Consider the following 15,767-nt stretch of genomic DNA (forward strand, 5'->3'; position numbering starts at 1 on the left):
ACGAAAAAATGGGTCTAAATTCTAAAAGTCTAATCAGTTATTTTCAGGCATAATTGCAAACTGCTCGTTTTGTAGTCAGAGATCAGTAAGCTTTTACATTGCCATCTAGTGGCAAGTAGTAGAATTAAAGCAGTTATTGTTCATTTAATTATACTAGATAATGATAGATGGCGTTATACATTCTAGTTGAAGACCGTAAACATAGATGGCGCTTTTGCAATTTATGTTACATAAAATAGCGATAGACGGCGTGCAACTTGGAAAAAACGATGCTGAGAATTTTGTTTTATTTATTAAGGCTTCTTCATTGTAACGCCCATAACCCAAATCCCACGCGGTTTTTGAAAGCACGCGTTGTGTTTTTAGCCCCCGAGCCCGACACAAAAAGAGCGGTGTTATAAGTTTGACATGTCTGTCTGTGGCATCATAGCTCCCGAACGGAAGAACCGATTAACCGATTTCAATTTAGTTTTTTTTTTCTATTATAACGTGACTTACGTGGGAGTAAAATCTGTTGAGCCGTTTTGAAGTAGTACGGTAGGTGGTTAAAGTGGGAAAGAATTACCGAATGTCTGCAATAATTAAACTCGCGTTTATTGCAGACATTTCTAGCCTTAATAATATTTTGCATACTTCCATACAGCTTCATACTGACTTCATACTTACTCTTAAGCTGAACCAAACTATCGGCCGATAGAAAGTCTGCAGTCTGCGGGGCACAGGGGCCCTATTATGAGCTCTTAAATCCATTTAAAGAGAATGGATTTAAGAGCTCATGATAGAGGCCCAGAACACTTTTCTGCGGGGGCTCTTAAACGCAATTAGTAACATAGAATATCATTGCTTAAACGAAAGCGCATCATGTGCATATTATTGTTACAAAACCACAACCAAATTATGTAAGTAAATTTAACTAGTATGTCCTATCTGAGTAGGTAGTTGATTCCTAGGTACATATTTCCTAGGTATCATTTTAAGAATTAGATCCGTAGTTTCAAGTTTGGTTACGTTACGTAAAACCCATCCAGAGAGAAACATAATGGAATTGACATGATCCGACCAAATGACGTTGGTCTGTCAACTGTCTATGAATCAATTTCCTCGATGGTTAAAAAGTATAAAATAAAAAATTGAATTAAAAATTTTTAAAACCCCCGACATAAAACTTAAATTCCCTTTAAAAAGTAAAAAAAATAATAAAATAAATTTTGTAATCTTGAAGAAAATTTTGTTTCCCAATAGCTATGTCCACACTGTGCACTTTCATCTGCAATTTTCGTCATCAACTTTCATATCGGCGCATATAATAATTGAATGCGTCAAGGAACGCAACGTCAATATTGTCATTTTTGATGTTTTGGATAGGTACAGCCATAGGGCATGCGTCGTGGGCATGCCTCACGTTGCTGTTGACTGCGCTATAACGCATGCCCTTGACGAACAAAAAAAGGCACAGTGTGGACAAAGCTATTGGTTTCCCACCATTTTACTTGACACTGGCAATCAATGGTTAAAAAGCCGACAGCCATATTGAAAAAAAAAAACGCCCAAGCGCCGTATTAAAAATATCTAAATCCGTCGGCCAAGTGCGAGTCGGACTCCCGCACGAAGGGTTCCGTACTATTAAAGAGCAAAATTAGGCCAAAAATTGATTTTTTGTATGGGAATGGGGAGCTCCCCTTAATTTTTTATGTTATATTTTAAATATTACTTTCAAATATATTAAAGTACGGTACCTACTTAGTTTTTGTATTAACATTTTCTGAAAATTGTGTTAACTGGGATTTTAATGTGAAATATTGGTAGGATATTAACCACCCATTAGATATTCGTTAACGTGCACAAGACGTGTTATGTAGGAAAGTAATTGTGTTCCCTCCAAAACTCCATCGAAAGTTTCATTAAAGCCTCTTTTACTGAATCGACCGACTTGTAGACTTTGACTAGATTTTAGACCTGACAATATATTAGAAAAATAATGCTAAAATTTTTTTTATAGAATATTGTTTTCCCGCCAATATACTCGACACTGGCCATGGTTAAATAGCCGAAGTGCCATATTAAGATAAGTAAAAAAAAACAGTTATCAAATGTCATATTTATCAACTTGTCAAAGTCAAAAAATCAGCTGAGCTAGTGATAGTGAGCAAAGTTCAATTTGTTTGTATTTTCCGGTGTAGGTAGGTATTTCGTATATTTCTACGATTATTTTTGTGATATAATAGTATTAAACTTAAAATTCAGTAATGGCTCGTAATATTCTGAAGCTTGGTGCCTTAGATGCACACAAAACTGCCTTTCTACTTTGTGATTTGCAAGAAACATTTAGACCGCACATAAAACACTTTGGAGAAATTGTAAAAGTAGCAAACAAAATGGTGAGTGCAAAAATATTTTGTAAAGTAAAATAAAAAAAGTTTAGTTTGATCAGCTGCGTTATAGTTTCGACTTTTGAATAACTTTTATTCTGAGACAGAATGTTTTATAATTTATTAAATACTTTTAATAAACTCGGTTTCCGTTTCAATCTATTTAAATCTGTGTGTACAATGTAGATATAAAAAAGAGCGTCAAAAGTGTTTAACTCAACCATATTAATGTGTGGTTGCATTTTTGTAATGTGCGGTTAAAACTTTGAAATACAACAAGCAACATTTTTCTGCATCCATAGCACAAACGAGGTAACTTCGTTTACTTCAGACCCTCTGCAGTCTGCATGTTATTATAACTATCCACTCTGAATTTTGTTTACTTATGAATCAAAATAAAATATTAATATGTATAACTTTTGAAACTTATATTCCAGATTGAGGCAGCCAAGGCATTCAACATCCCTTTATATGTGTCTGAACAATATCCTAAAGGGCTTGGTCACACAATTAAAGAGATTGACATCAAAGATGCGAAACTGGTGTATCCAAAAACCAAGTTTTCCATGTTCACTCCAGAACTGCAAGAGAAACTGAAAGCTGACTTACCTGACCTAAAGTCTGTTGTTCTCTTTGGCATTGAGGTAATTAAAAAAAATATATTGCTTTGTAATATAGGTTTCATAAAAAAATTATTTCTTGAACCTACAAAGTTACACGGCTTATAGAAACTATGTTGTCTCCAAATTTTTCATGCTTATAGCATAATATGATTTTAGCTTCTATTGCTTGCTAAAATGATGATAAAATTTTAAGATTTAGAAGTTGCTCCACAGCTCCATTGCTAATTCATAATAATTTGAAACTGTTAAGCTTCTGTTATTATAAAGGTATGGTTTTTGACTTTGAAGCAGAAATGTTTTTATAAAATTTGTAAGTATTCATAACTCCATTCAATAACATACATACCTCATTTGATTGTGTATTCATTATTAATTTCATATTATTGTTTTGTGTATGTTTCAGGCTCATGTGTGCATTGAGCAAACCGTAATAGACTTCCTGAATGAAGATATAACCGTACATGTCTTGGCTGATGGGGTCTCATCCCGCTCACTCATGGACCGCAGCTTGGCCTTGCAGGTAAAACACTTAATATTATAAAATATGACAATTCATGTTGTTGGTTTTGTGGTCTTGTGGAGAAACTTGGTGTGTAGCTTGACTAGGTTGATTATCCCATCAAAACTATGGTGTTTGAACATTTGACATGGTTGTTTGTGTGTCTTAACCCATTCTAGTGCGGAGCCCATCGGTGGGAGGAAGTTCTGTAACTGACACACCGAGGCCGCCGATGGGCGAGTGTACATCATGCTAGGGGCAGCCCTGGATTTATCAAGTATAGGCCATGGCCTATAGGCGGCAGCGTCCTATGGCGTCCTAGGGCGGCAGGCAGAGTTCGTTCACAGGGGTGTCAAAATTAATGTGGCCTATACTCATAAAAAATATAAATCCAGCGTTGCGTATTGTCTTTAGTACTTTTTAACACGTCTGACCTGGCAGAATTCTTACCTCATAACATATTAATATCTAACGCAAATTCTAAAGAATATTTCTATTTATGCATTACCATTAAAACCTATTGTGTATCTGTTGTGTGTGTGTGTGTGTGTATATCATTATGTAAACTTTATTTTGATGAAACCTTTAAAAACATTAATGAAACCCACTTTGGAAATGTTAATCCGGGTCCTGATGAGTGTAATGTGTAATGGAATTCACCGTGTAATGTAATACGAATTCTACATGTGGATGGCACTACGAGCATTACATGTAACGCTCGGGGTTTATCCATCGGCTGTCGGTTTTCGTGCGAGCACAAAGGCTCGTTTGGACAATTCGCTTTAAGTTCGTGTGCCGTCCACACTGTTGACGCTAAATTACACATAATCTTACATTACACTCGTCTGGACCCGGCTTTATAATGTAAGGTCACATCACACATATCAACTCGGAAAGGGATCGTCATTCGCTACTGTATCGCCTTTCGCCACGCCCGCCGTCAACCAGACGTCAACCTAACATATGCACGTATTACCAAAGCGTATCCTGTACGTCAATTCGGCTACTTAGTTCTGGCCGCGCATTTTGTTTAGACCAGAATACCTGATGTCCAAATAGCGAAATCAGTTCAGCAGTTTGGGTGTGAAGAGGTAACAGACAACATTAGTGAGTAAACCTGAAATACAGGGTATCCTAGCTTAGGCTCCAGTTCACACGTTTTAATATCTTTGTAATAATTATCTGTACCATTTAATCAGTAAGTTGTGTGAAAATAAACCTTTTTATTATTTATTATTATTTAAACCAATACCCCTAGTATTATTTCCATGTCTATGATAGATATCATTATATTTACCCTATTTAGATCAAAGTTTCGTAATCTTGTACTTCCTTGATATTGTTATTGATGTGACAAGGCCTATAACCTTTTGGCTATCGATAAAAATATGCAGTTACAGAGTGGCTTTTCCTGCAATTTATGGTCGTGTGTGTGGAGGTCTTATATTGCATTTCATATTTTAAAGATTTTTTGTCCAAACAACTCTGATATAAGTATATACTTAATACTTTATGGCTGGTTTTATCGTTAAGGGTTTCGCAGCGCCGTTGGAGCGCGCGCGCGCGAGTTTGATTCTGTAACAAACGTATGGACGAACGGCGCTGCTCAAGCGCGCGACTTTAAAACGCTACTACTACCCTCATACCTACTCTGCCCATACATCTTTAAACGCTTAACGATAAAACCAGCCTATAATGTATATCTGTAATACTTTAACTTCTTACCATACTGTCTAGTGCCTACTAACAAGTGTTAATATTTCAGCGCTTGCAGTCTTTAGGCTGCATCCTCACAACCTCTGAGAATGTCCTCTTCAAACTCCTAAGAGACAAGCAGCATCCATCTTTCAAAGCGATTTCCAAACTCATGAAAGAGCCATCTAGTGATGTGTTTTCGAAACTTTAAGAGTACTGTTTTATCTTTTTTGGTGATGGTTTCAAATTGGTCTTCTAGCTTTTTTATTGCTTTATTTGGTTTTGCCTCAATTTTAATTTATTATCGTAGTTATCTGAGAAAAAAGGGTATTTTAATTTTAAGATCTATACTAAAACCCCATGAGTTGTCTTCGTCTGATACTTTAAAAACCACTAGACAGACAATGATACTCACATAGCATATTATCGTAAATATTAAGCGGTCCTGTTAGGACATAACGCTCTAACCTGTAACATGTAAACTTGCAAAAAATTAGTTTAAAACTTTTTAGCTCAAAGCACATCTTAGGGGACAGCGAAATGTAATAATATCGAATATTTTGGTCGAAAACTTGTCCTGAATTTTGTGGGTTTAGTCAATACAAAGCTTACATCAAGTAGATTAATTTAAACTATATTATTACAAAACGGTGTAACCTGGGTTGCATTGTTTTGTTGTAACAGGGTCGCAAGTACCATCATAATTTTTGCAAGTGGTTCAAATCATATATTATAATAAATAATAATAATAAATTAAATGAATGAAATTTTATTTTCTTATTTCAGCGCCTCAATTCAATCGGCTGTTTTGTGGGCACTTCTGAGAATGTGTTATTCAAGTTATTAAGAGACAAGAACAATCCAGTTTTCAAACCTATCTCCAAACTAAATATGCAACCCACCCCTGACGAATTCGGACAGGGAAATTGTTAAATATTTTTTAATGAATGTACAATATTATAAATTCTGATAGCTGCAAAGTTCAATACCTCTTGGCATATTTTATATATGTTAATAATAATATTGTGCATAATAATAATAATTTTATATAATTACAAGCCAGCTTGGCTAGCTCTAAAATGCCGTATTGTGATAATATAATATAATATTGATATAACCAAAAGTATGTTAAATCATATTTAATAAAATAAATGTTATATTTTGTTTATGTTATGACTTAATTCCATATCTTACGAACAATAATTTTCATAGTGCGTGAGATATATTATTTTCTTTCTGTAATTTACTTTGGAATGATAACTATTTTTTGTAAGACAATCAGCTAAGTATATGTTTTTATATCTAAGAAAATAAATAGGAATCAGTGTAAATACATATTGGTAATATAAATGCTTATTATTCTAGGACTTATTTCAACAGTGACCATTTTAGTTGTTCCTTTGCAGATTGCAGTACCTGTAATAGATATTAATATTATTAATTACATGAGCGTAAGCTTATAATGTCGTCATTTTTAGACATTATTTTATTATTATTAACAACATACAAAATGTATAAAATTTAAGAATATTAATTATTTTATAATTATTAATTTTCACTACAAAATGCTACATCTATGGTCAGAACTCAGAAGCAGGGCCCCCGCTACCATATGTGCAATGTGCAAAAGGGGTTGCCAAAATCCTTTTTTGCACACAGGCGCCAGCAGCCCTTATGGGGGCCCTGCTCAGAAGTACTTGCGAGTAGTTTTGGCGTTAAATAGAATATTGTTACAAATATGATAAATTAAAAATAAGCATTAGTATAAGCTTTTGCAATAGAGGAGTTAAATTAAATAAATTGAAATCAATAAAATATATTTAATAGCCAACAAAAAAACATTATAGACTACACAATTATGCTATTTTCAACTAGTTATTTGGCAACACTGAAGATTTGAAGTGGCAACACTACAAAATATGGTCATTTAGTATCTGGTGAAGGACCTGGAAAGTTTTAAATCTCCTTTTAAATGTTACCCAAGTTAAAACCAGCCCAAAGTTTTTAAATATGTTTTCCACCAATTCAAATAGTCAATATAATTTAAATTTAAGTAAATCTTAATAAAAATGGTTTACATATCATTTTTATAATTTTATAAATACTAGGAACTTGTGTAAATCTCATATCAAAATGACGAAAATAAGTGATAGGCATATAAAATATATAAGTCAAAAGAGTTTAACCTCTTTAAAAATATAAACAAACATATTATGGAACTTAGAAATTACTTTTTAACCGACTTCCAAAAAGGAGGAGGTTATTATTAGTGTGATTCAGCTAACAACAAGTGCAATTCAAAACAAACTACTTATGATACCAACTACCATGCGTAATAGGGGTTATGCTAGGTATTGTAGGTCAGAGCAGAGGGCGCCTCCTGCACACATACAGTAAAACATATCTGACATGCTGCACATGTCATATCAGAATTCAGATTATTGACAGAAACATTGTCAATCGTCGTACAAAACTTTTGTTTACCGTCTATGCTGGTGCTGCCCCTAGCGTGAAAACATTGCAGTAATGTATTTTATAAATTTATCATATTTTATAAATGTAAAACATCACAAAATACTTTTAATTCATCAAGGTGAGGTAGATTGGTTTACATTTATTTTACATCAAAAAGCAAATGTTTTGTGGTTAAAGAAATGACTTAAAATATTGGTACAAATAAAATAAACCCTTTTTACGTACTTAATATACTTAGAAGGAAAAAGGAGAAGATAATGTGCATCCTCAGTAAGTAGATGAAATGAAAAATATTATGTATTATAATATTATGTTTAAAATATGTTGAGACTCGTCTGGTATATCATAATATGATGTTTAAAATATGTTGAGACTCGTCTGGTATATCATAATATGGCCACATCGCATCATAATCAAATCGAGTCTCAAGATATTTTGGCCAGGTTCTACTAGAATCTTTATGAAGAACTAATTAAGCCATTCATTTGATAAATACATGCAGTACATTTCAACTAAATACAAACATGCATTTTCTTAAAGCTTAAGATGTTTATTTAATACTATAGCTAACTAAAATAAAAATACCAGTTTTCTAATACTTTGTGCATGTGTTTGACCATTTAGTAAAACACGCACCATTGATAACTATAGTTTTAATAACAGTCTGTGTTAATTTACGTAGCTACAGTAGAGGGCGCAAATATTATTGGAATATACTGCTGGAAATGCACTACATACATTGTAGGAATAACAAGGCAAGTCCAAAAGAAAGATATTCCAAACAAGCAATGCTTGATCAGGCCAAAGTCTGTAGTAGTCATTTCAGAATTTTTATATTATATTAATACTAGACGTCCCGCGCGGCTTCGCCCGCGTAAATTAGATATTATTAATTCACAGACAAATTAGTACACAAAAATTAGCCTATGATCCTTCAAATAACATAAAAATTGCGCCAGTAGTTCGTGAGATAAGCTCTTTCAAATAATATCCTCCGTTTTTTTCCACATTTTCCTCTATTTCTTAGCTCCTATTAATTTTAGCGTGATAAAATATAGCCTATAGCCTTCCTCGATAAATGGGCTATCTAACACTAAAAGAATTTTTTAAATCGGACCAGTAGTTCCTGAGATTAGCGCGTTCAAACAAACGAACGCTTTATAATATTAGCATACATTATATCTACACCCAGCAGTATATAATTTGAATCCAGTACAAAATACAAGCAAGCATCTCCTGCACTACACTGTATCAATGTAAAACAACACTAATAGGCCACACACAACTTTAATAGTGCTCGGAAAGTGTTCAATATCTACCAATAACAACCCTCTGATCGCTGATCTAGTAACAACGTGTTCCACTCCCCCACTACAAATCAAATGCTGCTCTTTGCAAAACTGAAAGGTTTGCTAAGCAATCTTAAAATTATGCGCGACCTTTACCTATACCCTACTTGACAATGCATGCCAATTAGTTTTAACCACTTTAGAAGTTAATATACTTATTCAACTGATCCATTACCTGGGCAACAGTCTGTTCGCCAAGTGGCACATCTTCTGTCCTCAAGGCTGCCCTGCCAACTATGGACGTGGGATCGGAATCTAGGATCACCCTGAAAATTTATAAGGAGGCACTTTAGAGATATGAATTTTACCTTTAAAAACATACGGTCTTACTACAAAAGATTTAAACACCCGTTGAACAGTTGATTAGAGAAAAATTCAGTACAAAATAACTGTTCAACAGTTAACATGTTTAATCCTTTGTGGTAAGACCGTCAATGTTTAGGATTCTGCTTCATGAGATTAGAATTAATTAATTTTTAAGTTAAGGGCATTTATTTTACTTGAGATGTTAGATGTTTCTTACAACTTCGTTGCGCCAAAACTCGTGTATCGCTCGTTAATACTAAATTGCACTAAAATTGGTAAATATTTCTAAGATAAAACTATTCTGTCTTTTCCTAAGGTTCCAAGTATCTTCATAACATATTTATCCCTTATAAATATTTTCTTACACATAAAAAGCTCATCATTGTAACATCTGGTGTAACCTGGCCTTGTACCATGAAACTGTTTTGAGACTCAAATAATCGGACGAAAATGTTGCATGCAAGTCTAACAAACGTGAAATGACGTTGTTGGAGCCGGACGCAGCATTCTCGTCCGATTGTTTGAGTATCAAAACAGTATCGTAGTAGGCCTACAGGGGCCGTACCACGAAACCGTTTTGAGGCCAAATCGAACAAATCAAATTGCCGGTCCTACTCTAACAAACGAGAAATGTCTTTGTTAGAGCAGGTCATGCCATTCTCATTTGATACAGCGTCAACAATCGAGACAAACCACAAAAAACCCTGACATAATCTGAGGAGCGCCCAAAAGACAAGCAAAATCTTTCTCCATCTGTGGTATGAAAATGAAACCACTTATACATTGGGGTTCAATAGTTATTTCAACTTACCCTCCATCACAGATCTCGTCAAATGCCAGCATTACAGAGTCCAGGTTCTCCAGCAACACTCGTCTCTCCACATTGCGCCGTAGCAGTATACTGACTGACTCGTAAAGTGCGTTCAGAACTGATTGCAGGATCAACTGCAATTTTGTTGCACATAATGTGAAAAATAGGCGCAAAATATTCCTAAATCTACAATCCACGCAGAGTTGGTTTTAAGAGGAATTAACTAAAAAATATCATCATCCATGTATTTTTTGTTAGTATTGTCATAATTATCTCACAATAGAATTTGGGCATTTTAATATTTATTAAAGGCATTTTGTCTAGAAACTATAGAAGCAAAATATAAATAAATTTCTTTATTCCTTTTAGTTTTGTGTTAAGTCATCAACATAGTATTAAAGCCCCTTTATGGTTTCTGATGATAACAATGTATGCTCTATAGTCTATAACGTTTAAAAAAATATAATACCTCATTTTCATGTGAGCTGCCCATTACATAGAAGAAAAGGTCCACATTACTCTTGTACACGCAGGTCAGCCCATCCAACATTATGATTTCTGCATTTGCTCTGGTAATTAAAAGTTTCATGTCTTAACTTATTAATTAAATTTAGTTTTTAAGTTATTTCTATCTTTTGCCATCAGGCATACTCAATTAAAAGACAGTATCCAATCTCAGTACTTTTTATTTACTAATGAGGTTGGTTTATCAATACACAAACTCCATAATTAATTACCTGTGGGTTTTGTTGAACAAGTTTTTCTCGAATGCTTTCTGTTCCTTTGCAGTAGGCAGGGTGTTTTTGTCGTAGTATTTGGCCAGGATTCTGTTGCCATCATTGTCCAATATGCACATGCCTTTAACAATGTATAATGTTGGCTCCTGTAAGTATATACGGAAACAAATTATTGAGTAGGTACCTAAGGTGATAGAATAGTAAAAAGGTAGGAGTTATAGAAACTTTTCGCCCTTAAAACCAATTATGACCTGGTTAACTAATTTATTATTGTGTAAATTATACCTAATAAATTAGGCATTAGCATTTTAAACACAATTTTATCTTGGTTATAAACGGAGTGACTGAATATTAACATCATACAAACAATTAGAGCTGATTCAGTTTGTGATGTTCTTAATATAATCGATTCTACTTACAAATAAAGATCCTTCCATTGTTGAGTGCACCATTTTTATGTTCTAATAATAATTGCAATTTATTGATAATTTAAATTAAATCACAATTTCACAGGATTTTGGAATTCGCCTTTTGCGTTGACGTGTTCAAATGTCAATCGTCAGACATGTTTTGTCAACGTCAAGTTGACATTTTTTTTTCCTTATACAGACAATTGAAAAAAAAAACAATCGATTGTTCCATTATTCGATTTCGATGTTACAACACTACTCTCCAACCGTCTTACGGTTTTTCGATCAGCACGAGAATCTGACGCGAGTTTCACAGTTTTTACCCATCCCACAAAAGTGCTCAACGCCGCTAAAGAAGTTTTCACTTCAATAATTAAATAAGAATGCTAATACCGATGAAATGTTATTCTGTTGCATTTTTAAGTGTTACTGGAAATTGGAATAAATTTTGCAGTATCACCCATGACAACTAGGCATTTTTGTGTTTTTTTTTGTTTTTAATTTTGATTGTTGTACGTCTGGTGCGCCGCGCGCAGAAAAGCTCGCGGGCGACATAATATGTATTATCTATGCGGGCGACTAAGTGCGCTGCGGCGCGCACGCCACAGCTGAATGGGTTATGGCCTATGGGCTATGGGACAAAGCATTGCGTTGCGGACTTGCGGTGTCAACTCTAGTAGCATGTCTTATATTTCAATGCAATTATAGACACAATTTAATAATATTAAAATAATATACTAAAGTTCGAATAGGTCTACTTTTAGAACACTAAAATAGCGCTGTGAGTAGACAGTTTTATTTAACACCTGACTAGTATAACTTTACATAATATTATAGTACCTATACTGTACTCGGTGAAACATGGCGGTAGCGGTCATTGACTCCTTGTCAAAAACTTGTCATTTTCTCTAAAAACCGCGATTGACAGTGACGTACATCAGATGTTGTCAATCGCGGCTTTGTATAGAAAATGACAAGTTTTTGACAGGGACACAGTATGTACCATAAACTTAATATATGTATACTGTCTTATAGACCGCCTGACAACCCGAAAATGCGTGACCATTTTCGATCTGTCAATGTGTGCGTGTGCTAGTGATGTATATTTTACTATCGATAGTATAGTATTTTGCTATCGATAGTATAGTCCGTTCGAGTTATTTTACCTGAGTTTCTATTTATGAAATAAATAATATGCAATTTTGACAGATTTGTATTTCAAATTAGGTATCACACATTTTCTTTTGGAATGTTTTTTTAATTGTCATATATGTTATGACACGAGGTTCTTATAGTGGTAAATAATATACACATACGAGTAACACATTATAAAGTTACTTATTTATTACTCAGGTAAAATCTATCTGGTAAATCAGCCCTTACATTGAAAGTAAACGTTGAAAGTAAACAACACACCTAATATATTATATTTTATTCTTAAATTAAATACATATCATAAAATATCATAATATTTTTTATTACAATTATTTTTAACCGACTTCCAAACGTTCGGCTGTGGATATATTTTTTATGTATGTTCAACGATTACTCCGCCGTTTATGAACCGATTTTCAAATTTTTTCTTTTGTTGTACATTGTATTGTTCCGAGCAGGTATCATGTTCACAAAAGTGGTGGTCTGGTGATCGAAACCATGAGAAATCGAGGTGACTCCTTGATATTAAAATGGGAACATATGGTCCCAGAAATCATTCAAAATATTTCGATTAATAAATTTAAAAAAGTAGTCAAAGAACGTTTTGTGCCAAAGCCAAAATGATTTCATAAACGATGGCATATTTTGGGAGTAGAATGCTGAATGACTGCTTGCAAGACTACTTCTACATGACTTACAATTATTATGTACTAGCTGTTGCCCGCGACTTCGTCCGCGTGGACTTCAGTTTATAGCGCGCGATGTCAACAAAATTGGTGTCAAAAGCTTTTACAAAAAAAACCCTGGTACCTCTTAAATCAATACAGCTGTGTAGTGTGCACACAATAAGTACTTAATTTTTTATATTAAACTTTATATTTTATGCCAAATTTCAAAGCATATTTAGCCCCCCAATTACACAACTTTACCCATAAACTATTTATCATTGATAGGTTTAGCCCCAATTTCACCAACGTCTGTTAGTGTTAACAGCTTGTTAAAATGTCCTGTCTTCTCTTTCATTCATATGAAAAACGAAACAGCTAACGTGATACTAATTCGATCATTAACTTTAACAGTCGTTGGTGAAATTTGGTCTTAAGGTTACGTCACTGCCTGCACAGATAAAGTATTGAGTTATTTAGTACCGTAGAATAGATATAACAATCGAAAAAAATCGAGACTTAAATGTAAGATGATACCACCTCTTATAGAAAGACTTTTGAGCAAGCGTCAGCGCGATGTAGAAGACGCACGGCGCCATCTATTATGAATTTTTTGAACAAATTTACGACCCTTACAACCCTTTTTTCCAGTAAAAAAGTAGCCTATGTCCTTTCTCAGGCTTTAGACTATCTGTATACAAAATTTCATTACAATCGGTTCGGTAGTTTTGGCGTTTGGCGTGAAAGCGAGACTGACAGACAGACAGAGATACTTTCGCATTTATAATATTAGTATAGATTATGTGCACACTGCACAGCTGTTTTTGGGTATTTTGATTAATTAAGGGCCGCGCTACACCGGAATGGCAGCACTTTCAGCGCTGCCATTCCGGTGTAGCGCGGCCCTAAGAGGGGTACCACTTACCAGGGTTTTAAAAAGTTTTTAAATTTGACACAAATTTTGTTGACACCGCGCACTATAAACTAAAGTCCACGCGGACGAAGTCGCGGGCAACAGCTAGAATATATATATAATATTATTAAACATCATATTCTAACGTATTAAAAACTATTAACAAAAACATACTAACTAATAAGTATGATTAGTTCTATGTTACAATAAAGTAAAAAATAAAACGCCATCTGTTGAATCGTATTAGAACTAAAATGTTCATTCCATCGATATATTTCTGGATTTTTTATAATATTATACATAAAATATGTTTAAGATTTTTGAAATTTTATTTTAATACACATCCAAGACCCAGGAAAATTGAAAACTTTTTGTTCCGCCTGCGGGACTCGAACCCAGGACCCCCGGGATGAGCGCTGGCCACGCGCAATGCGAATTCATTTTCATCGAAATTTTCATGGAAATAAGATATTTTCCCACATCAAAATGTAGCCTATGTCCTTTCTCAGACTCTAGAATAACTGTATACAAAATTTCATTGCAATCGGTTCAGTAGTTTTGGCGTGAAAGCAAGACAGACAGACAGACAGAGATACTTTCGCATTTATAATATTAGTATGGATTATAATATTATTAAACATCATATTCTAACGTATTAAAAACTATAAACAAAAACATACTAACTAATAAGTATGATTAGATCTATGTTACAATAAAGTAAAAAATAAAACGCCATCTGTTGAATAGTATTAGAACTAAAATGTTCATTCCATTGATATATTTCTGGATTTTTTATAATATTATACATAAAATATGTTTAAGATTTTTGAAATTTTATTTTAATACACATCCAAGACCCAGGAAAATTGAAAACTTTTTGTTCCGCCTGCGGGGCTCGAACCCAGGACCCCCGGGATGAGCGCTGGCCACGCGCAATGCGAATTCATTTTCATCGAAATTTTCATGGAAATAAGATATTTTCCCACATCAAAATGTAGCCTATGTCCTTTCTCAGACTCTAAAATAACTGTATACAAAATTTCATTGCAATCGGTTCAGTAGTTTTGGCGTGAAAGCAAGACAGACAGACAGACAGACAGACAGAGATACTTTCGCATTTATAATATTAGTATGGATTATAATATTATTAAACATCATATTCTAACGTATTAAAAACTATAAACAAAAACATACTAACTAATAAGTATGATTAGTTCTATGTTACAATAAAGTAAAAAATAAAACGCCATCTGTTGAATCGTATTAGAACTAAAATGTTCATTCCATTGATATATTTCTGGATTTTTTATAATATTATACATAAAATATGTTTAAGATTTTTGAAATTTTATTTTAATACACATCCAAGACCCAGGAAAATTGAAAACTTTTTGTTCCGCCTGCGGGACTCGAACCCAGGACCCCCGGGATGAGCGCTGGCCACGCGCAATGCGAATTCATTTTCATCGAAATTTTCATGGAAATAAGATATTTTTCCACATCAAAATGTAGCCTATGTCCTTTCTCAGACTCTAGAATAACTGAATACAAAATTTCATTGCAATCGGTTCAGTAGTTTTGGCGTGAAAGCAAGACAGACAGACAGACAGAGATACTTTCGCATTTATAATATTAGTATGGATCTATCTATGTTTACATTGTATAATTTTTAGTTACAGCATTGTAAATATTTTACTTTTTTTCACTTTTTTTGGTAAAAACGGGGCCCCCGTGCGAGTTTCTTATGCCGGTTCTTCTCG

At 34.0% G+C, this 15,767-nt stretch overlaps 2 protein-coding genes across 5 annotated transcripts; one reads left to right on the plus strand and one right to left on the minus strand.

Annotated features, from left to right (window-relative positions):
- Positions 1–2,137: 2,137 nt before the first annotated feature.
- LOC121739683 (isochorismatase domain-containing protein 1-like) lies at positions 2,138–6,305 on the plus strand. 3 transcript variants are annotated; one of them, XM_042132214.1, is made up of 5 exons: positions 2,138–2,378; positions 2,807–3,013; positions 3,396–3,512; positions 5,257–5,379; positions 5,973–6,305. In XM_042132214.1, the coding sequence occupies exons 1-5, from the start codon at positions 2,247–2,249 to the stop codon at positions 6,117–6,119; spliced, it is 726 nt and encodes a 241-aa protein (XP_041988148.1). In that variant the 5' UTR covers positions 2,138–2,246; the 3' UTR covers positions 6,120–6,305. The 3 variants fall into 3 exon arrangements, with proteins under 3 accessions (XP_041988148.1, XP_041988147.1, XP_041988146.1); XM_042132213.1 differs by having other exon boundaries at positions 5,257–5,399; positions 5,973–6,059; XM_042132212.1 differs by lacking the exon at positions 5,257–5,379 and having other exon boundaries at positions 5,973–6,299.
- A 200-nt stretch (positions 6,306–6,505) lies between these two features.
- Positions 6,506–11,413, minus strand: LOC121739684 (coatomer subunit zeta-1). 2 transcript variants are annotated; one of them, XM_042132215.1, is made up of 6 exons: positions 11,284–11,413; positions 10,865–11,010; positions 10,597–10,696; positions 10,128–10,261; positions 9,186–9,276; positions 6,506–6,602 (listed from the first exon to the last, which is right to left on the minus strand). In XM_042132215.1, the coding sequence occupies exons 1-6, from the start codon at positions 11,314–11,316 to the stop codon at positions 6,555–6,557; spliced, it is 552 nt and encodes a 183-aa protein (XP_041988149.1). In that variant the 5' UTR covers positions 11,317–11,413; the 3' UTR covers positions 6,506–6,554. The 2 variants fall into 2 exon arrangements, with proteins under 2 accessions (XP_041988149.1, XP_041988150.1); XM_042132216.1 differs by lacking the exon at positions 6,506–6,602 and adding an exon at positions 6,992–7,132.
- Positions 11,414–15,767: the final 4,354 nt, after the last annotated feature.

Source organism: Aricia agestis, chromosome 2 (genome assembly GCF_905147365.1).
Source record: "Aricia agestis chromosome 2, ilAriAges1.1, whole genome shotgun sequence".
Taxonomy (NCBI): Eukaryota; Metazoa; Arthropoda; class Insecta; order Lepidoptera; family Lycaenidae; genus Aricia; species Aricia agestis.